The 23,945-nt window shown below is 41.5% G+C and overlaps 1 protein-coding gene across 1 annotated transcript; it reads right to left on the bottom strand.

Moving 5' to 3' along the window:
- Positions 1-9,931: 9,931 nt before the first annotated feature.
- LOC148775127 (PRAME family member 8-like) lies at positions 9,932-12,591 on the bottom strand. The gene is made up of 3 exons (XM_088845044.1): positions 12,305-12,591; positions 11,302-11,877; positions 9,932-10,505 (listed from the first exon to the last, which is right to left on the bottom strand). Exons 1-3 carry the CDS (start codon positions 12,589-12,591, stop codon positions 9,932-9,934), a joined length of 1,437 nt encoding a protein of 478 aa, XP_088701170.1.
- Between the last annotated feature and the right edge of the window lie 11,354 nt (positions 12,592-23,945).

Raw genomic sequence — 23,945 nt, 5'->3', positions numbered from 1 at the left:
TCTTCGACTTTGCTTAATCCATGTTCCACTGGGAAGTGGGTACCTACGAGCCTGAATGCTAACTCCAATTGCTATTTGGGGGAAAACATTCAGACCACCACTTACAGTCCAATATCAATGGGAAAAGATTGTCATGTGGACCAACACAGGTTATATCCTCCTCAGTTACCCCAATTAACCTGGTTGGTGAAGATGAAAGAGAACCTTTAACATAAATTCCATTTATGCACAAAATATGTATTTTAAATTTCAAGAAATAAAACTCCAAAGAGAAATTTTCATTAAGAACATCTGCTTGATTAAGACATGTAAGAATGATATTAGTTAAATCACTTATCAAAATGCTTAGAATTCAGGCAAGATTACATTGAGAGGCAAAACCAAAATATGAATGAAATGTGTTACACTAAAGGAAATGATTTTATTTAAAACTCTCCAGCCATTCTAGGAAGTTTGTTAGAATTAGTTCCTGAAGCTAACCTTCAAGATTAGCTAGCCAAGGGAAAGAAAAGAGTCTCCTTATATGAGGTTGGAAACTTACTGCTCTGATGTGGCTGGAAGGGTGGATCAGACCTCAGATCACAGACCTCAGACCCTGAGCTGAGAACCCAGCTGGTGGCTTCAGAGCAGGAAGATTCTGCGTTTCTTTGGTGTTTGAGAGTTTTATACACCATTCTAATTCCCTCATCCCTGTTCACAACAAACTGTGGAAAACTCTTCAAGAGGTATAAATACCAGACCACCTTCCCTGCCTCCTGAGAAACCTGTATGCAGGTCAAGAAACAACAGTTAGAAATAGACACCCAACAACAGACTGGTTCCAAATCAGGAAAGGAGTATGTCAAGGTTGTATATTGTCACCCTGCTTATTTAACTTCTATGCAAAATACATCATGAGAAATATTGGTCTAGATGAATCACAGGCTGGAATCAAGATTGCCAGGAGAAATATCAATAAACTCAGATACGCAGATGACACCATCCTAATGCCAGAAAGTGAAGAGGAACTAAAGAGCCTCTTGATGAAAGTGAAAAAAAAAAGAGTGAAAAAGCTAGCTTAAAACTCAACATTTAAAAACAAAGATCATGGCATCCAGTCTCATTATGTCATGGCAAATAGATGGGGAAACAATGGTAACAGTGAGAGACTTTATTTTCTTGGGCTCCAAAATCACTGCAGATGGTGACTGCAACCATGAAATTAAAAGATGCTTGCTCCTTGGAGAAAAGCTATGACCAACCTATCAGTTCAGTTCAGTTCAGATCAGTTCAGTTCAGTCGCTCAGTTGTGTCCAGCTCTTTGCGACCCCATGAATCACAGCACACCAGGCCTCCCTGTCCATCACCAACTCCCGGAGTTCACTCAAACTCATGTCAAACCTATACAGCATATTAAAAAACAGAGACGTTACTTTGCTGACAAAAGTCCATCTAGTCAAAGCTATGGTTTTTCCAGTAGTCATGCGTGGATGTGAGAGTTGGACTATAAAGAAAGCTGAATGATGAAGAGCTAATGCTTTCAAACTGTCGTGGGAAGAAGACTCTTGAGTCCCTTGGACTTCAAGGAGATCAAACCAGTCAATCCTAAAGGCAATCAGTCTTGAATATTCATTGGAAGGACTGATGCTGAAGCTGAAGCTTCAGTATTTTGGTCATCTGATGCAAACAGCAGACTCTTTGGAAAAGACCTTGATGCTAGGAAAGATTGAAGGTAAGAGAAGGGAATGACAGAGGATGAGATGGTTGGCTGGCATCACCGACTTGATGGATATGAGTTTGAGCAAGCTCTGGGAATTGCTGATGGGCATAGAAACCTGGCATGTCAGTCTGCAGTCCATGGGGTTGAAAAGAGTCAGACACAGTAGAGTGACTGAACTGAACTGAACTCAACACGAAACAGATTCCTGATTGGATTATAGAGCACCCATTGAATTGATCATGACTGTATCTTCATTTTTCTCCAGATTGGTTGATTGAATCAGATATACTTGCAGGGTTAAAAAAAAAAAAGGTGGAGGGGGAATCAAGAATTAATTCATTGATTAACTGTGCAAAAGTTGATTGAATTCTATCAATATGGACAGTTACTTCCTGACTATAAACAAAAAAATAAATTATTGATTTCTAACATTGGACAGAAAAAAACCAAAGTGGAAAGTATCATTTCTGGGGGAACTTTTACCATATTAAAATTATAAAAATGTCCCTGAATGGACACAGCTTTATGAAAACAGTCATGTTGTTCACAAAAGAAACAAAATACAGAGGTCTCTGCATAAATTTGTCACTCAGGTGTTACGTGGGAAGCATAGGAGATTGTGAGGCTATTTAGGCAGCAAGAAAGACCTTTGGGGATTGGGGGGGTGGTTTCCCAGCCTTAAGCCAAGACTTCTCTGAAGTTGAACAGGTCAAAATTACAGTGAGAAGTGAGTGGGTCTGTCTGCGCTGGATCTGGGCGTACATAGAAGTTCCACATGAATGATCCACAATGTAAAATAGAGTTTGGGTTTTTTTTTTCTCTTTTATGAAAGAGGTAAATTTAAAGAAGTTATTCTGGGTGATATTAGGAAAGTAAAAGAGAGTGGCTCAGAGGATACAGTGTTGTCTTTGAGAGTGTTTCCTCCTAGAAAGTTTGCTCCACACAGCATTTGATCTTTGAAGTTGTTCAGTCACTAACTCCTGTCCCCCTCTTTGTGACCCCATAAACTGCAGCACACACACCAGGCTCCCCAGCCCTCCACTATCTCCCTGAGTTTGCTCAAGTTCGTGTCCACTGAGTCTGTGATGCTATCTAACCATCTCATTCTCTGACACTCTCTTCTCCTTTTGCCTTCAGTCTTTTCCGGCGTCAGGGTCTTTTCCAATGAGTTGGCTGTTCTCATCAGGTGGCCAAAGTATTGGAGCTCCAGCTTTAGCTTCAGCATCAGTCCTTCCAATGAATAGTCAGGATTGATTTCCTTTAGGATTGATTGATTTGATCTCCTTGCTATCTGAGGGACTTTCAAGAGTCTTCTCCAGCACCACAATTGAAAAGCATCAATTCTTCAGTGCTCAACTTTCTTTATGGTCCAACTGTCACATCCATACTTGGCTACTGGGAAAACTATAGCTTTGAATACACAGACCTTTTTCAGCAAAGTGATGTCCCCACTTTTTAATATGCTGTCTAGATTTCTCATAGCTTTCCATCCAAGAAGCAAGCATCTTCTTTTCAAATCTCACAATCTTACTGTTTTTCTTGCTCACTCTAAGGAAAATGAAACTGGTCTAGTAACAGAATATTATAATTCATAATTCATATTTGTGATCATCTGAATCAACAGCTGAAATGTCCAGAGAGTTATCATTATGATAAAAGTGTTGGTGATAGAAAAGTTCTTTGGAATTTTTATTGTGTTTCTGTTCAACTTTCTGTATTTTATTGAATAATCTCTATTATCAGATTCTTTCCCATGACCAGTGTTGAAAATAAAGGCATCATCCTTTCAGAAAAGCATCCTTTCTCTAATCTTGAGAAAGAAGAATGGAACTGGAGGAATCAACCTGCCAGACTTCAGGCTCTACTACAAAGCCACAGTCATCAAGGCAGTATGGTACTGGCACAAAGACAGAAATATAGATCAATGGAGCAAAATGGAAAGTCCAGAGATAAATCCACGCACCTATGGACACCTTATCTTTGACAAAGAAGGCAAGAATATACAATGGAGAAAAGACAATCTCTTTAACAAGAGGTGCTGGGAAAACTGGTCAACCACTTGTAAAAGAATGAAACTAGAACACTTTCTAACACCATACACAAAAATAATTTCAAAATGGATTAAAGATCGAAACATAAGACCAGAAACTATAAAACTCCTAGAGGAGAACATAGGCAAAACCCTCTCCGACATAAATCACATCAGGATCCTCTATAACCCACCTCCCAGAATATTGGAAATAAAAGCAAAAATAAACAAATGGGACCTAATTAAAATTAAAAGCTTCTGCACAACAAAGGAAACTATAAGCAAGGTGAAAAGACAGCCTTCAGAATGGGAGAAAATAATAGCAAATGAAGCAACTAACAAAGAATTAATCTCAAAAATATACAAGCAACGCTTGCAGCTCAATTCCAGAAAAATAAATGACCCAATCAAAAAATGGGCCAAAGAACTAAACAGACATTTCTCCAAAGAAGACATACAGATGGCTAACAAACACATGAAAAGATGCTCAACATCACTCATAATCAGAGAAATGCAAATCAAAACCACAATGAGGTACCATCTCACGCCAGTCAGAATGGCCACTATCCAAAAGTCTACAAGCAATAAATGTTGGAGAGGGTGTGGAGAGAAGGGAACCCTCTTACACTGTTGGTGAGAATGCAAACTAGTATAGCCACTATGGAAAACAGTGTGGAGATTCCTGAAAAAACTGGAAATAGAACTGCCATATGACCCAGCAATCCCTTTTCTGGGCATACACACCGAGGAAACCAGAACTGAAAGAGACATGTGTACCCCAATGTTCATCACAGCACTGTTTATGATAGCCAGTACATGGAAGCAACCTAAATGTCCATCAGCAGATGAATGGATAAGAAAACTGTGGCACATATACACAATGGAATATTACTCAGCCATTAAAAAGAATACATTTGAATCAGTTCTAATGAGGTGGATGAAACTGGAGCCTATTATACAGAGTGAAGTAAGCCAGAAAGAAAAACACCAATACAGTATACTAATGTATACATATGGAATTTTGAAAGATGGTAGTGATAACCCCGTATACGAAACAGCAAAAGAGACACAGATGTATAGAACAGTCTTTTGGACTCTGTGGGAGAGGGCGAGGGTGGGATGATCTGGGAGAATGGCATTGAAACATGTATATCATATGTGAAACGAATCGCCAGTCCAGTTCAATGCATGATACAGGATGCTAAGGGCTGGTACACTGGGATGACCCAGAGGGATGGGATGGGGAGGGAGGCTGGAGGGGGGTTCAGGATGGGGAACACATGTACACCTGTGGCGGATTCATGTCAGTGCATGGCAAAACTAATATAATATTGTAAATTAATTAGCCTTCAATTAAAATAAATAAATTCATATTTTTCAAAGGACACTAAAATGTTTTTTTTTAAAGTAAACATACAGTGAATTGGAGAATTAAAGAGAGTTTAAGAAGCTGGCATGAAGAAAGAAAAAGAGAAGTTCAGTTATTTAGATTTCACAAGTAAATGAGAATATACAGTGTTTATCTTTCTCTGACATATTTCACTGAGCATAATGCCCTCAAAATCCATCCTGTTTTGCGGAATATGGTAGGATATCCTTCTTTTCATGGCATAATTATATATATATATATATATACATATATGTATTTTTACACAGACACTTATGAGGAAAAAGTTCAGGGGATTTGCTTATTCTATCTGTAGTATTAGAATTTTTTTTCCTTATTGTTTGGGAAAATTAAGAAGGACATGGAAAACAAATGGGGTTTTTGTTCATAAGCCTTTTTCATGGATGTATACATTGACCAGAAAAGTTATTTCTTCTGTGTGTTTATATTTCTGTTATCAGCATCTGGCTAGCATTGATTTTCCCCAAGTTGGCTGACCCAGACTTGCCTGTGAGTGTCCAGGAATCTCCGGCAAAGGTGTGGGTCGGCAGTGGCCTGTTGCAGGGTTGGGGGCACTGAGCTTCCATAAGCCTCTTATACTTATCAGAGGGCAGACAGAATGAAAACCACAATCACAGAAAACTAATCAAACTTATCACAAGGACCACAGCTTTGTCTAACTCAGTGAAACTATGAGCCATGTCATGTAAGGCTATCCAAGACAGATAGGTCATAATGGAGAGTTCTGATAAAACGTGGTCCACTGGACAAGAGAATGGCAAACCACTTCAGTATTCTTGCCTTGAGAACCCCAAGAACATGTATGAAAAGGCAAAAAGATAAGACACTGAAAGCTGAAATCCTGAGGTCGGTAGGTGCCCAATATGTTACTGGAGAAGAGGGGAGAGATAACTCCAGAAAGAAAGAAGAGATGGAGCGAAAGCAAAAACAACACACAGTTGTGGATGTGACTGGTGATGAAAGTAAAGTCTGATGCTGTAAAGTTTTCCAGGGACCATGCATTTATACCTACTTACTGATCAGTGATCAGTTATGGGCCACAGGAACATGGTTCCCTACCATTTATTGGACAATATCTGTCTAACTTGGGAGTTTGTTTAAAAAAAATAGTAATTTTAATACATATTAATATATTCAGTTCAGTTCAGTTCAGTCGCTCAGTCGTGTCCGACTCTTTGCGACCCCATGAATCACAGCATGCCAGGCCTCCCTGTCCATCACCAACTCCCGGAGTTCACTCAAACTCATGTCCATCGAGTCGGTGATGCCATCCAGCCATTTCATTCTCTGTCGTCCCCTTCTCCTCCTGCCCCCAATCCTTCCCAGCATCAGAGTCTTTTCCAGTGAGTCAGCTCTTCGCATGAGGTGGCCAAAGTACTGGAGTTTCAGCTTTAGCATCAGTCCTTCCAATGAACACCCAGGATTGATCTCCTCTAGAATCAAGGTTGGATCTCCTTGCAGTCCAAGGGACTCTCAAGAGTCTTCTCCAGCACCACAGTTCAAAAGCATCAATTCTTCGGCGATCAGCTTTCTTCACATTCCAACTCTCACATCCATACATGACCACTGGAAAAACCATAGCCTTGACTAGACGGACCTTATTTGGCCAGAACTTGAAAGGAACCAAGATGTCCTTTAGTAGGTGAAAAAATCAATGAACTGTGATGTATACTGACAATGAAATGGTGTCAAACCATGAAAAATCATGGAGGAAATCACAATGTCTATTACTAAGTGAAAGAATCAATCTGAGAAGCCTACATAAAGTGAGTCCAACTACAAGACATTTTTGCAAAAGGCAAAATCACAGAAGAGTGAAATAATTTTTTCCAGAGATTGAGATGGAGGAGAGATAAATAGGCAAAGCAAATGATTTGTGTAATTCTGCAGTGTTATTATATACTTGATAGAAGTCATAGAACACACAACATAAGGGGGAACCTCTATGTAAACTCTCTACTTTGGGTGACGATGTTATGTCAATGTAAGCTCATCAATTATAACAAATATACTAATCAAATCAAATGGGGAATGTTGATAGCTGGGGGTCAATGAATGTGGAGGGAGAAGGATTTAAGTGGAAATGCTCTGTACCGTGTCCTCTATTTCACTCTGAACACAAAACTGCTCTTTAGTAGAAAGTCTACTTTAAAATTTACAATTGTATTCCAGTTCTGAAATTTTCTTATTCTAAATATTTTTAAGAAGAAATTATTAGTTTGAATGATCTTCAAAATCAGTTTTAAAAGTATTTTTCCTTTGAGACTCCAAATCAAGTTAAAAACTTTTTAAAAAATATCCACATGCATTCTTTTCAAAGTACTAAATTTTCTTCATAATTTTAAAAGACAATGTTTATCTTCTATATTTATATCAATCACAGCACAAATATTTATATTAAATGGGCATTTACATTACAGCAGATGTTTATAGGAAGCTGAAACTGACAGACCTGCTTCAACAGTAGTTTATGTCTGCTGGTCTAATCTCTCAGCAGGTGGCCTAGGAGTCCTGAAGCTCAGAATGCCTATCAGTAGAGAGGAATGGACTCTTTCCTATGACCTCCTCCTGACCCTCCCTGTGCTGGCTACTAGGGCAACTTGGGGGAATTCTGATTCAGTCAAGGCCTCATGTAAATTCTGAGCCCTCCATCTTTCTTTCTGTTATAGAAATATAGAGTAAGCTTGAGGAATGAAGAACCCTGGGAGTGTCTGCTAGAAAGGGAAAATAAGGAAATGACTCTTGTTGAGCTCCTACTGTATGCCAGCTCCACTACAAAGGCCTCAACAGGTTTCATCTCATTGATTTACAGGAACCCCTACACTGTGGGTGCATCATTACTTCCATTTTCTGGAAAGCAGAGCCTCTTGCCTAAGATCCCTCAGTCCAATATCCACACCATCCCCAGAGCCAACAATACAAGCCCTTGAATCCTCAGCAGGGACCTTCATTTGTGTGCCCTTTTTTTATGGTCTTTCTGTTGGTTACATTTATGTGACCTTAAGGGTGGGTGTTTCCGAGATGGTGTTTGAGGAAGACAGTAGCATTTAAAACCATCAAGTGAGTGAAGAAATGTGCCCTCTCCAATGTAGCTGGGCTTCATCCAATTCCTGAGGGCCTGAATGGAACAAGATACCATTTTCTCTCCATCTTCTTGTCCATGAACATAGCAGCTTCTGGATCTTGAGACTTGAAACTCCAGGACTTACACAAGTATTTCCCTGGTTCTCAGGCCTTTAGCTTCACACTTGGAGTTACATCACCAGCTCCCCCAGTTTTCAGCCCTAAGAACTGGCCTAGGATAAAAAACTGGATTTGCTGGTTCTCTCACTTACAGAGAGCAGACCATGGGACTTCTCCATCTCTGTAGCCCCTTTGAACCCATTCCCACAATAATCCCTTCTAATACATATCTACATATACAGATCACTCTTGACCAAAATGCCTTTGAAATGCTCAGATCCTCTTACTCATGGACATTTTTCTACAGTAAATGTAATACTACCCTATCTGCAGGTGATTAAATCTGAGGATGTGGAACTCAGGATAGAGAGAATTGATTATGAGTTATAAGATGTACATAAGAATCATTTTGGAGAGCAGGCTGATACGTTGATAAAACATGTTACTAGTCTTCCCAGATAGGAAGAGATAGTAGGTGTTACAGGAATGTCAATCTCTCAATGACATGACCTACTCCCACAAAAGAATGCAATCTCTTGATGTGGTTTAGAAACAGTAAAACCATGTTATATGCCTGTATGATTTTAGTATTGATGACTCAGTGATAAAGAATCCTCTTACTAACGCAAGAGTTGTGGGTTCAATCCTTGGGTCAGGAAGATCCCCTGGAGAAGGACATGACAACTCACTCCATATTCTTGCCTGGGGAATCCCTGTGGAACCTGATGGACTATGGTCCGTGGGGTCATAAACAGTCAGATGCGACTTAGCGACTAAACAACAGCAAAGAAATCTGTGTATCTTTGCTTGTCACAACTAATTTAATTCAAGGAGGACAACTACACATGCATAACAGGCATGGATTGGTGAGGACAGGGCCTCTGGTTCATCTGCAATGTGGATGACATCTTCCAGAATGGAGGGTCTTGACTTGTGTAGTGAAGCCCTTTCCCAGCACAGAAAGGCCAGGAACTGAGACCTACGGACCCATCAGGAGAACCATGAGGACAGCTCACATCGAGGGTCATGGCCTGAGTCAGCAGTGAGTATCCTGTCTAGAGTTCTTCACTCCAGTGATTCATTGGCCACTGAGTGTGTTGCCCTTGTTGTGTGCAGTAACCGAGTGAACAGCCACAGAAGTAAGTAAAGAGGTAACATGTTCTCGACAGAATAGAGAACTAGTGAGAATAGTGGGGCTTCTGATCATACAAATTCTGTGTGTTTTCTTTAATGAGTAACTGGAGGTTCCTGAGGTGAAAACAGATAATATATCAGGAAGGGCACCAGATACAACCACAAAGGTTTCTTTATTTGTGATCATTTATTTACAATCTCCACTCAAGAATAATGCCACATATGCATACGAGATTTCCATCCAGAAAATTAGATTAATCTTTGTGATGCTATAAACCCAAGTCTCTGAAAGTCCCAACACCTCTCAGAGTCTCCATTTCTCCTTGTAATCCTGCATCTCCACTGTATCATCTTTCCTTTTCCCATTCATACTGAGCTGATGTCCTAAACCATGGAACAGTTTTCCTTTTATGATGCATCTATTCCCCATAGTTTAGTTTCCAAGTGCCCAGAAGAAAGCTTTGGCAGTTGCATCCAACTAGGCAGACATGTAACAGTGGCACAGAAAAGGCTCCTCAGGATAGAATGTTTTATTGCTCCAGCGAGGACATGGGCTGGAACTAAGCCAGATGGCCCTTGGACGTCCTAAATCCCGCATAATCTCAGTGAGTTTATCCCGAAGCTGGGCCAGTCGGCCCAGGTGGAGGGCTCCATGAGGGCTGTAACTCTCCTGAGGGGCAGGGTAAAACTCGTCACTTAAGTTGATCAGCCCAGTGGTGTGACTCAGCAGCTTCTCCATGATGGCCATAGAGAGGACATTCCCACACAGACTGAAGGTCCTGAGCTGGGAACAGCAGCTCAGGACAGGCAGGATGGACTCAAGTTGGGACTCTGTGATCCCACACTGCTCTAAGTTCAGTTCCTGGAGGGTGGCTGCAACTTGCTCCAGAAGAATGCAGAGGATCTTAGGACTAAAGTCAGTCATGGTGACCCCACTCAGATCCAGGCCTTTGAGCTGATGGATGTTCAGGCACTGGGACAGATGGGTCAAGTCTGATTCTGTAAGCCGGCAGTTAGTTATCGCCAGGTGGTCCAAGGGGGTCATCAGGTATCTGGGAAGAAAAAAAGAGATTAAATCTGAGAAACCCAGGGGGCAGCTGTTTTGGGACAGTGATTGGCCCAAAGACAAGGTCCTACTAACTGTCTCCTGAAGGTCTGCACTCAGAATGATGAGTCTTCTTTTTAACCTGACATTTCATCTCTGCATCACCTGCAGACCACCTGTGGTTTGTATGTTCTCTAGTCATATTTCACTACTATCATCTCCGAATCATGCATTTCTTAAATATTTACTAACTTATCTGGAAAAGGCAATATTTAGGGACAAGTTCACTGTGTTCAGAAACTTGGAGAGCACAAAGTTCTTCTTTGTATCTCTGTCTCTCTCTGTCCCTCACATTCTTTTCCTTTTTTAAAATTTTTCCTGGCCATATCACATGTGCAGCTTGTGCAATCTTACTTTTCCCACCAGGGATCAAACCTGGACATTCAGCCCTGAAAGAGCAGAATTCTAACCATTGGACTGGCAGGTAATTCCCCAGACCATCTCTTTAAAATTGCTCTGATTAGAATGCTTTGTTTTCTAGAGGTGGTTTCCCTTCTTTGATCTCCTGTCACTTACCTATTTTCCTAAGTCATGTTACATAGATTTCCCTTCCTAAGAATCTACCCTCACTGGGTCCAAGCCACACCATACATAGATTTCTAGTATGGTGTCTGTTTTTGTTTTTCTATCTTGATTTCAGTGGTGAAGTAATACCACAGCTCAGGATAGAGCAGCTAAGGACCCTGTGTGTTTCACATGCCAGTATTGTGTTCACTGTTACCCAGCCAGTGTTCCACACTCACCTGAGCATCTGGTCCAGGCAGCCTTCAAGGAAGGAGGGAGAGTCTAGATAGAGATCCTGGAGATGGTGCAGCTTGAGAAACTGAGAGGTAAATTGGACAACTTGCTCCTGCTGCTCCTGCTGCTCCAGGGCAGACATGTAACTACGGGAGAGAAAGAATCTCTGCATGTTTCTCATCTGACCCAGGAGAGGAGCAAACTTGGCCAGGGTGGACAGATGCCAAATCCAATTCACTTGCACCTCCTGGATACAGTCCAGCTGCACCATATTCAGGACCTTCGTGATATTTTCCACGGGCATTGCAAAGATGGTCAGCTTCTTACAGCAGAGGTGTATGGAAGCTTTTCTCTGCTCTATCCACCTGAGGAGATAGGTGAGGAAGTTATCCAGGGTCCTTTTCTTCAGACAAAGCTCTATGTATACCTTCAGGGGAGCCAAGGGCTGATGTGTATTTGAAGAATGCTCAGCCACTGGTGCCATTCTGAAGCTTGAGAACCCATGGGTGCTGGCTCCAGACCACATGCTCCAGAAGCTCTGGCCAGTATTCCGCAAATCTAGCACCTGCAGTTTGCACCGCCTATAAGGACAGGAGATTAATAGGGCTGCATTAATATCCACACAGAATGCAACCACAGCCTCAGAATTTGACAAATGACTGCCCACCTGTGCTTTCCTTTCACATATCTCATCACCTACTGCCTTGCCTTCTCCTGCCTCTCTTACCTCCAGCTCCCTTTCTCCTCTTGTCCTTTCTAGTTCTCCACTTCTAGTGGGATTAAGCATCATAGGAAGGAGATGGGGCATGTTCTTTCAATCTCCCTTGCATTGTAGGCACATTTACACATCAGTATTTACCATAGTGAGCCAAGGCCTCTGAGTTTCTTCACTGCCATCCTCAGAGCCCTCTAGCACATCCATTGGCCATGCACTTAGCCCACCACTTAGCCCACTTAATCTCTTCCAGGATGCCCAGAACCCTATCAAGCTACCTGGACCCGACTAACCTGGAACGAACCTTCTGGGCAAGTAGGACATCAAGTGCTTCCAGCACTGCTTGTAGGGGCCCCACATGAGGCAGATCAATGAGGCCCCCCAGAGGCAGGCAGACAAAGGGCCAGGCTTGCACCATGGCCTTTAGGGTCTTGATGTGTCTCCCATGGAAGGCGTCCATGAAGAGGGATGGGATGAGCTCTGTGGGCAGAAACTCCAGAGCAGAACAGACCAAGGCATCTTCCCTGACCAGGTGCATTCCAGCCATGTCCAAGAGTCTGGGTGGGGTTGGGACACTCATCCTGGCTCTGCTTAAAAGGAATCCTGTGGAAACTGCCAACAAACAAAGCATCCATGTCAAGCTAAAGAGGAGCACATCTAAGACAATCTCCCAACCCTTCAGAGAAATCTACTCAGGACTGAGGTCTCAGCTCTGGCAAGGGAGGGAGTGCCTCAATTAGAGCCTATGACATTCAGGCCTCAATGGGCACAAAGTTATAACTCTTTCCCTATTCGATTCAGAATAAGACCAACAAGGAGAAAAGGCAACCACTAGCCATTTCAATTCAATCCAGTGCTTTGCTTAATTCATGTCGCAACTAGAAGTGTGAAGCCAGGAGCCTGAAAGCTCACTCCAGTCTTTATGAGAGGAATGTGTCAGCCCATCACTTGGAGCCCTCAATTTATGAGAAGAGGAAAGTCATGGGGACCTACGCCCCCTCCATCCTCAGTTACCCCTAACATGAATGCCATCTGTGTAAAAAGTGTGTATTTGAAATTTCATGAAACAAAACTCTAAACAGATATTTTAAATATCTGCTGGGTAAAGACATTAAAAAATGATACCAGCTAAAGCACTAATCAAAATGCTTTAGATTCAGGCAAAACTAAAACCTGAAATGGTTTCATCATAAAGAAATGATTTTTTCAAAACTCTCCCTGCCATCCAGAACCACAAGTCACTCTTTAAGATTAACTAACCATGGGGAAGGAATGGTTATTCTTATATAGCAGAGGTAACTTACAGGTCTGATGTGGCTGGTGGGGTGCTCAGATCTCAGACGCTGTGAAGAACTCAGCTGATGTCTCCAGAGCAGGAAGATTCTGCATCTCTTCTCTAGTGCTTCAGACTTTTATACACCATTCTCGTCCCATAATCCCTCTGTCCCACTGTTAATACAATCAGAAAGGGACATCTGATTTAACTATAGAAGACCTATTGGATTGATCCTGATTGGATTATCATATTTCTCTAGAGTAGTTGGTTGAAATATATACACAGTCAGGAAACAAAAAGATGGTGTGGCTGGGTGATCCAGGACCTATTCACAGATTCACTTCCCTAATACTGACTGAATTCTACCAATATGGACAGTTATATTCTTGAGGGTCAGACAGGAAAGGGATTATTGGTCCCCACAACTGGACAAAAAATAAGCTAACAGAATCATTGTTGCGGGATCTTTGGTCAAATCAACATTAGCAATATGTCCATGATTAAAACAGTCTCATGAAAACAGTGGTGTATTATAAAAGAAAACAAAATACATTCATCCCTATATCAGCTTTTCACTGAGGAGTTATGTAGGAAACACAGGAGGCTGTGTACCTATTCAGGAAGCCAGGGAAGAACTTTGGGGATGTGGTGGTTTTTCCAGCCTTAAGTCAAGCTTTCTCTGAAGGTGGACAGGCTGGAATCTCAGTGAGAATATAAGGGGTTCTGGACAGTTTGGAACTGGGCATTCCTAAAGGGAAAACGTGAATGATAGCAGCAATGTAAAATAGAGATTTATTTTTTCTTTCTTTCTTTTTTTTTTTTGAAACAGGGAAATTTAAAGACATTGCTCTGGGTGACATTAAGATAGTAAAAGGGGACTTCCCTGTGGCTCACTGGTGAAGAATTTGACCGCCAGTGCAGGAGACATAGGTTTGATCCCTGGTCAGGGAAGACATCATATGACACAGGGCAACTAAGTCTGTGCGCCACAACTGTTAAGCTGTGCTCCACAGAAGAGAAGCTACAGCAATGAGAAGCCCATGCACAGCAACTAGAAAGTAGCCCCCTTTCGATACAAGTAGAGAAAAGCCCCCACAGCAATGATGACCCAGGGCAATAAAAATAAATAAATAAAATAAACTGAAGAAATATAGTAAAAGAGGGTGGCTCAGAGGAGACACTGTCATCTTAGACAGCATTTTTTCCCAAAAAGTTGAGATCAGAAAAACCAACTGTAAGAAAAGATTAAATCTAAGATGTGAGAAGAGGAAGGGGTGTGAATACTGGAATCAGATATTTCCCAGACTCAGAGGCAGTTAAGGTGGGCACTCGGTTCTTTGGGAACTTGGAGCCAGAGAAGAAATAAACCTTGTTCAGCTCCAAATAACCCTGTCACCCAGGGGCAAGTGCTACCAGGTGAGGTTTGTTTATTTATTTATTTTTCTCAATGAAGACAATATTCAGATGGCAAATTCCCCAGCCATTTTTCAGGAGTGTGTGCGTTTGTGTGCTAAGTCACACCAGTCATGTCCAATTCTTTGCAACCCCATGAACTGTAGCCCACGAGGCTCCTCTATACATGGAATTCTCCAGGCAAGAATACTGGAGTAGAACCCAAACAAACCATAATTTCAATAGCACTTTTCCTACTGCATTTAGATCATTACTGTTTTACTCATTACTAGCCGCGTTCAACACAGATTCTTTTCAAAGTGACATCATTAGGCACAGAAATAAAATTCTGCTTTTCTTGTCATAAATGCCAACACCTTTTCTGCACTAAATATGGAAACACTTATTGGTGTTTAATGTTCTACCACATTCAGGTGTAATTCCCACGTTAGGCTGCATCATACAAGGATTTCTTTGAAGTCTATGGCTACACATAAAGGGAGCCCATTTCTCCATCTTTAAGAATTTTCCGTGCCTCTCACTCACCCAGTTATTTGATGCCAAAATTATTCTTATACACCTGTGGCCACCAAGGTGAAGACACTCTGCAGGTAGTTCTCAGTCTTGGTCACTTTCGGGAAGATAGCTTCCACCATATTTTTCTCATGTATATAAATGGCCTTTACAGAAAATAAGATTAAACTGGATTCTACTCAAGTGACATTTAAATCCCAGGCCATCAATCCCTTTTATTAATAACTTGCAATTAGATTGAGATTAGTAACAACAATAAGCATGAACATCTCTGTTATTGAATAGAAACCGGTGAACAACCACGCATACACTTTTCATTCATTCCTTCAGATAACCTTAAGAGAAAATCTGAATTTCACTCATATTTTCCCTATGTGTAAGCTGTTGATTCAAGGTCACTGCCAAGTAGAAGAAACTGCCCATTTCTGTGAAGAGAATAACTAGTTGACAGGATCAGAAGAACACCCACCCCACCCCCCACCAGTTGCCAGGAAACCTAAATGGTGGCAATGACAATCAGAGATATTTCATGTGATGTTCGTGGAAATTTGGAAATTGAGGAGTCTAATCTGGGAATGTTTCTATGGGATCACAGCTTCTGTGAGATCCAAAAGGAGCATTGTTCTAAAGGCTCACTTTTCATCCCCTGTAGTCAATATCTCCAGTCAAGTAATAAATCAAAAGAAATTTCAATCTGCTTAAAATGCTAGTGAGTATGTGATGAAAAGAGTAGCCTCTTACTCTGTTGGTGGGATGTAAATTGGTGCAGCCATTATGGAAAACAATACATTGGTTCCTCCAAAACTAAAAATAAAGTTGCTATATGGTCTAGCAATCCCACTTCTGGGCAAATATCCAGAAAAATCTATTATTCAAAAAGATACACACATCCTTATGTTCATAGTATTATTTACAATATCCAAGAATGGAAACAGCCTATATATTCACCTACAGAAGAATGAAAAAAGAAGATGAGTTTTATATACATATATAGGTAAAGAATATATAGCTCAGTTGGTAAAGAATCTGCCTGCAAGCAGGAGACCCCGGTTGGATTCCTGGGTCAGGAAGATTCGCTGAAGAAGTGATAGGCTACACGCTCCCAGTATTCTTGGGCTTCCCTTGTGGCTCAACTGGTAAAGAATCTGCCTGCAATGCGGTAGACCTGGGTTCGATCCTGGGTTGGGAAGATCACCTGGAGAAGGGAAAGGCTACCCACTCCAGTATTCTGGGCTAGAGAATTACATGGACATAGCCCATGGGATCCCAAAGAGTCATACCTGACTGGGTGATTTTCACTTTCACTTTCACTGGAGCACACCAGGCTTCCTGTCCATCACTAACTCCTGGAGCTTGCTCAAACTCATGTTCGTTGAGTCGGTGATTCCATCCAACCATCCCATCCTCTGTCGTCCCCTTTTCCTCCTGCCTTCAATCTTTCCCAGCATCAGGGTCTTTTCCAAGGAAGTCAGTTCTTCAAGTCAGATGGTCAAAGTATTGCAGCTTCAGCTTTAGCAGCAGTCCTTCCAATGAATACTCAGGACTGATTGCCTTTAAGATTGACCAGTTGGATCTCCTTGCAGTCCAAGGGACTCTCAAGAGTCTTCTCCAACACCACAGTTCAAAAGCATCAATTCTTCGGTGCTCAGCTTTCTTTATAGTCCAACTCTCACACCCATACATGGCTACTGGAAAAGCCATCAGTTCAGTTCAGTTCAGTTTAGTAGCTCAGTCGTGTCCGACTCTTTGTGACCCCATGAACCGCAGCACGCCAGGCCTCCCTGTCCATCACCAACTCCCGGAGTTCACTCAAACTCATGTCCATCGAGTCGGTGATGCCATCCATAGCTTTGACTAAACAGACCTTTATCGGCAAAGTAGTATCTCTGCTTTTTAATATGCTGTATAGTTTGGTCACAGATTTTCTTCCATGGAGCAAGCGTCTTTTCACTTCATGGCTGCAGTCAACATCTGCAGTGATTTTGGAGCCCAAGAAAATAAAGTCTCTCACTGTTCCCGTAGTTTCCCCATCTATTTGCCAAGCAGTGGTGGGATCGGATGCCATGATCTTCATTTTTTGAATGTTGAATTTTAAGCCAGATTTTTCAATCTTCTGTTTCACTTTCATCAAGAGACCTTTAGTTTTTCTTCACATTCTGCCATAATGGTAGTGTCATCTGAGTATTAGAGGTTATTAATATTTTTCCTGGCAATCTTGATTCCAGCTGTGCTTCAACCAGCCTGGTATTTCACATGATGTACTCTGCATAGAAGTAAAATGAGCAGTGTGACAATATACATCCTTGACGTACTCCTTTCCTGATTTGGAACCAGTCTGTTGTTCCATGTACAGTTCTAACTGTTGCTTCTTAACCTGAATACAGATTTCTCAGGAGGCAGGTCAGGTGGTCTGCTATTCCCATCTCTTTCAGAATTTTCCACAGTTTATTGTGATCCACACAGTCAAAGGCTTTGACATAGTCAGTAGAGCAGAAGTAGTTTTTCTGGGACTCTTACTTTTTCTATGATCCAACGGATGTTGGCAATTTAATCTTTGGTTCCTCTGCCTTTTCTAAATCCAGCTTGAACATCTGGAAGTTCACGGTTCACATACTGTTGAAGCCTGGCTTGGAGAATTTTGAGAATTACTTTGCTAGTGTGTGAGATGAGTGCAATTGTGCAACAGTTTGAACATTCTTTGTCATTGCCTTTCTTTGGGATTGGACTGAAAACTGAACTTTTCCAGTCCTGTGGCCACTGCTGATTTTTCCCAATTTGCTGGCATATTGAGTGCAGCACTTCACAAAATCATCTTTTAGGATTTGAAATAGCTCAACTGGAATTCCGTAACCTCCACTAGCTTTGTTCATCGTGATGCTTCCTAAGGCCCACTTGACTTCGCATTCAAGGATATCTGTCTCTAGATGAGTGATCATCCCATTGTGGTTATCTGGGTCCTGAAGATATTTTTTGTATAGTTCTTCTGTGTATTCTTGCCACCTCTTCTTAATATCTTCTGTTTCTGTTAGGTCCATACCATTTCTGTCCTTTATTGTGCCCATCTTTACATGAAATATTCACTTGGTATCTCTAATTTTCTTGAAGAGATCTCTAATCTTTCCCATGCTATTGTTTTCCTCTATTTCTTTGCCCTGATCACTGAGGAAAACTTTCTTATCTTTCCTTGCTATTCTTTGGAACTCTGCATTCAGAGGCTTATATCTTTCCTTTTCTCCTTTGCCTTTCACATCTCTTCTTTTCTCAGCTATTTTTAAGGCCACCTCAGACAACCATTTTGCTTTTTTGCATTTCTTTTTCTTAGGAGTGGTCTTGATCCCTGCCTCCTGCACGATGTCACAAGTCTCCATCCATAGTTCTTCAGTGACTCTATCAGATCTAATCTCTTGAATCTATTTCTCACTTCCACTGTATAATCATAAGGGATTTGATTTAGGTCATACCTGAATGGTCTAGTGATTTTCCCTACTTTCTTCAATTTAAGTCTGAATTTGGCAATAAGAAGTTCATGATCTGAGCCATAGTCATCTCCCAGTCTTGTTTTCGCTGACTGTATAGAGCTTTTCCATCTTCGGCTGCAAAGAATATAATCAATCTGATTTCGGTATTGACCATCTGGTGATGTCCATGTGTAGAGTCGTCTCTTGTGTTGTTGGAAGAGGTGTATGCTATGACCAGTGTGTTCTCTTGGCAAAACCCTGTTAACCTTTCCCCTGCTTCATTTTGTACTCCAAGGCCAAACTTGCCTGTTACTCCAAGTATCTCTTGACTTCCTACTTTTGTATTCTAGTCCCATCTTTTTTTGGTGTTAGCTCTAGAAGGTTGTAGGTATTCATATAACTTTTCAACTTCAACTTCTTTGACATTAGTAGTTGGACCATAGACTTTAATTACTGTGATGTTAGATTGTTTACCTTGGAAGCTAATAGAGATTATTCTGTCATTTTTGAGATTGCACTGAAGTACTGGATTTCAGACTCTTTTGTGGACTATGAGGACTACTCCATTTCTTGTAAGGGATTCTTGCCCACAGTAGTAGCAATAATGGTCGTCTGCATTAAATTCACCCATTCCAATACGTTTTAGTTCACTGATTCCTAAAATGTCGATGTTCACTCTTTCATCTTCTGTTTTACCACTTCCAATTTGCTTTGATTCATGGACCTAACTTTTCATGTTCCTATGCAATATTGCTCTTTACAGCATTGGACTTTACTTCCATCACCAGTCACATCCACACTGAGCATTGTTTTTGCTTTGGCTCTCTCTCTTCTTTCTTTCTGGAGTTATTTCTCACTCTTCTCCAGTAGTATTTTGGGCACCTACTGACCTGGAGAGTTCATCTTTCAGGGTCACTTCTTTTTGTCTTTTCATACTGTTAATGGGGTTCTTAATGCAGGAATACTGAAGTGGTTTGCCATTCCCTTTTCCAGTGGACCACATTTTGTCAAAACTCTCTACTATGACCCATCCGCCTTGGGTGGCCCTACACAACATGGCTCACAATTTCATTGAGTCAGAGAAGGCTGTGATCCTTGTGATCAGTTTTATTAGTTTTCTGTGAGTGTGGTTTTCATTCTTTCTGCCCAATGATGCATAAGGTTAAGAGGCTTATGGAAGCTTTCTGATGGGAGAGACAGACAGGAGTCTGTTAGGTCATATTAGACTTGATATGGTTACAATATTAAGTAAAAAGAAATATCAAGTACCAAATAGCACTTGCAACAAAATCCTACTGATGTAAAACTATATACATACTCATTCAAAAATCTAATGGTAAATTCCTCTCACAAAATTTCAATTTTATATCTGGCATAGCAGGATTGTGGAGGTGCAAAGGTAATTTCAACCTCAACAACATCAAAACCAGGCACACAAACCAATGTAGGTCTCAGGTCTAGAACAACAAAGACATGCATTTTCCCTTCTGATATTGTGAGGGTCATTGTGTGCCAGGAGCCAGCAAGGGAAATCCTACCCATGGCAAAGGTCAATTGGGGAAGAGGCCTGACGGGCAAAGGCTAATCAGGGCTTGAGGAACTCCCTGAACTTACCTGAGCATCTACCCCAAAGAAAACCGGAATCTGACTGCTTTACTATCTTATGCCTCTTACCAAGTCCTCTAATACTTACGGGGGCTTCCCCCCAAGCACCTTTCTCTGAAAACATTAATTCAGAGCTGTAGTTTAAAAGTTCCCCTCGGCTTAATAAGAGTGTTCTGATCCAAGCCCCTCTGATAGCTTTCTAACTTGCATGACAAGTTTGTCCGGGGTCTTACAACTATGAGTGTGACTGTTTATAGCCTCCCAGCCATGCAAGGACAGAAAGCCTAATATTCTAAAATACAGGAATCTGTTGAAGAAGTTAAAATCATTAGAATAGTACTAGAAAAGATTTCATTGTTGAATCAATGCTTGCTGCAGTTTCCTCTATCTATTGTATTCTTGGAAATATATTAGTCCTTTGATTTAACCACATCAGATCTTAAGTTAATAAATTCCTTTCTTGCAGCTCACTACACCGGTGCCTTATAGGAATGTAACTTTGTTATGTGTCTACCACCTAACTTTAGGAAAGTCACCTTAAAATAAAAGTCTTTTACTTGCTAACTAACCTATTGTCAGGAGAGAGGGCCATAAAACTGTTAGCAGGCCCCCTGGCCAGAAGATGATGTAAATCACCTAAAACTTTTATCACACAAAAATAAGCCCTGATCCTGATAAGGGTCAAGACTGCTGACCCCACGTGATTTTGGTGTGAATCTATACCTCCCTTTCTCTGTTTCTTATGCGCATAACTTAGGGTATAAAAGCAGCACTGGAAAATAAAGTTTTGGGCCTTGCTCACTGAAGCTTGGTCTCCCCGTGTCGTTCTTTCTCTTTTTCCATCCTTTTCTTTATTCTCCTTTTTCTGGTTGAGATCCTTGGAGCGCTGGGCCCTCTGAGTTTACTTATCTGCCTGGGCTTCTAAGACCCACTCGAGGGGGTGCCCTGGTGGGGTGCCTCCAGTGATTCGAGAGGGCGCCTGCGGCCTACGTAAACAGAGCAAGCCCCGTGCTGGGGTTTTATTGGTTTCCAGCGTAAACCAAAGAATCATCAGCCCCTGTCTCTCTCTCTCTCTCTCTCTCTAACGCCGACGCCGTTCATCCCGAGGATACCCTGGGCCTTATCGAGGCTGGTCCCCGATAATTGTGGGCCATATTAGAGCTCCTTGCTGAACAATTTTCTCATATCAGAGGCTATAGGGTTCCCAAATATATCCCACACACAGTGTTTTAACAAAGAAAGTTTGTTGTCAGAGACAAAAAAGAAAAAAAAAACTTTTATATTACAATTTCCTCTCCACTGTCCCTCAGTGGAAAAATATTTATAGCAACACTGGTCCAATTTCCTAAATGGCATCACTTGGCATTAATTAAAAAGCAGCTCACTGATGTGGGGTCCCATGACCTCCAGGTCTCCCTGCTCCCCTGTCATCCTTCACTCACCCAACCTGATCCTGAGGAATGTGGAGTTCCTTTTTCATAGAGGAAAATGCCAGACAATTTGACCTGAGGCTGCGGTGTTGTAACAAGAGGAGAATAATACTGTTCTCCCCATAACTTCACTGGGCAATGGAGGTGACAACCCTCTGGTGTGAGTTGGGATCTTGGGTTTCACAAACCACATTTACCCAAAATTCTTTTCCAATAGCTCAGTTCAGTTCAGTTCAGTTTAGTTGCTCAGTCGTGTCCGACTCTTTGAGACCCCATGAGTCACAGCACGCCAGGCCTCCCTGTCCATCACCAACTCCTGGAGTTCACTCAACCTCATGTCCATCGAGTCAGTGATGGCATCCAACCATCTCACCCTCTCGTCCCCTTCTCCTCCTCTCCCCAAATCCCTCCCAGTCTTTTCCAATGAGTCAGCTTTTCGCATGATGTGGCCAAAGTATTGGAGTTTCAGCTTTAGCATCAGTCCTTCCAATGAACACCCAGGACTGATCTCCTTTTGAATGGACTAGTTGGATCTCCTTGCAGTCCAAGGGACTCTCAATAGTCTTCTCCAACACCACAGTTCAAAAGCATCAATTCTTCAGCGATCAGCTTTCTCCACAGTCCAACTCTCACATCCATACACGACCATGGGAAAAACCATAGCCTTGACTAGACGGACCTTGGTTGACAAAGTGATGTCTCTGCTTTTTAATATGCTATCTAGGTTGGTCATAACTTTCCTTCCAAAGAGTAAGCGTCTTTTAATTTCATGGCTTCAATCAACATCTGTAGTGATTTTGGAGCCCCAAAAAATAAAGTCTGACACTGTTTCCACTATTTCCCCATCTATTTCCCATGAAGTGATGGGACCAGATGCCATGATCTTTGTTTTCTGAATGTTGAGCTTTAAGCCAACTTTTTCACTCTCCTCTTTCACTTTCATCAAGAGGCTTTTTAGTTCCTCTTCACTTTCTGCCATAAGGGTGGTGTCATCTGCATATCTGAGGTTATTGATATTTCTTCTGGCAATCTTGATTCCAGCTTGTGCTTCTTCCAGTAGCTATAGGAGCTCAAATCAAGGATTAAAAAAAAAAAAAACATAAAAGGCAGATTCAGGAGCCATCCAGGGCACCTACTGTGTCACAAGAACCTCAAAAACAATTTATTTTTCCAATAAAAAACCTGAGACCCAGGGCATGAAATGAGCTGCCAGAAAGTTACTGGAAACTCCCAGGGAGCTCCAAAGGGTTTGTAAGTCAACAGAGTTTATCATTATCTGAGCATCCATATACCTATGATCAACTAAAGGTCCCAGAAATTTTTCAAGAAAAAAATAGAAAGTCATTGGATGGGGAAATCTTATCTGGATTTTCTTTCTCCTCTGCTCCCTGGAGTTAGTGCCAATCAAAGAAATCCTAAGTATGAAGCCATAGCCAATGGAAAGAATCATCAAACTGACCACCAGAGGCAGGCTTGTTCCAGAGAATAGACTGAACTCCAGGAAGAGACGCCCAAGGTGACCTTTAAAGTGCTGGCTTCTGTAATCAAAGCATCATAATTTGGCAGAGGGAATGACTGACCTGTGAGATTCTGCCTCGGGTTCTGATAGTCACCGTGGCCTTGGTTATGAGCTTGATTATGTCTGCAGCCTTTAGGTCAAACAACAGCCCTGCCATCTATGGAGAATTTATTCTTGACTCAGTGTTTTTTTTATGAGTTAGGGATTATACGGTACTCATTCAATACAGTGAGAGATAGACTCAGTGGAGGGCAGTAAATTCTTCCAAGGCCCACAGCCTACTGGTGGTGGAAATTGAAGTTCTGTTTATCGGTACTTCTGAATATTAAACTGTGCTGTCCCAGCACCCTCCAGTGTGTTGACCACTGTGAACTATGTAATAAAATACTGGAGTCATAATTAACTCTCTTACAAAAGAGAGAAGGAACAAGCATGAGGTTCAGGTATTTACCATATTGCTTTCTCTTCAGAATCTGTTATTCCAAAAACTAAGCAGATAAAATAAGGGGTTCTCTGGCCTTAGTACACATTCTATTGCTTAGCTTTAAATCCATCTAGCCTTACTTACTGCAGTAGTTCCCAATGACTGGTCCCCTGACCAGCAGCATCAGCATCATTTGAGAACTTTTAAAAAAGTGATTCTCAGCTTCTCCCCAGATCTACTCATTCAGAAACGCAGAAGGACCAACATCAGTGTTTAATGAAAACCTTCCCCATCCC

This window comes from Moschus berezovskii, chromosome 17 (genome assembly GCF_049115385.1).
Source record: "Moschus berezovskii isolate FMDL1 chromosome 17, NW_MosBer_1.0, whole genome shotgun sequence".
NCBI lineage: Eukaryota > Metazoa > Chordata > Mammalia > Artiodactyla > Moschidae > Moschus > Moschus berezovskii.
The sequence above is the reverse complement of the archived record's forward strand: the minus strand, read 5'-3'. Positions and strand labels throughout refer to the sequence as shown.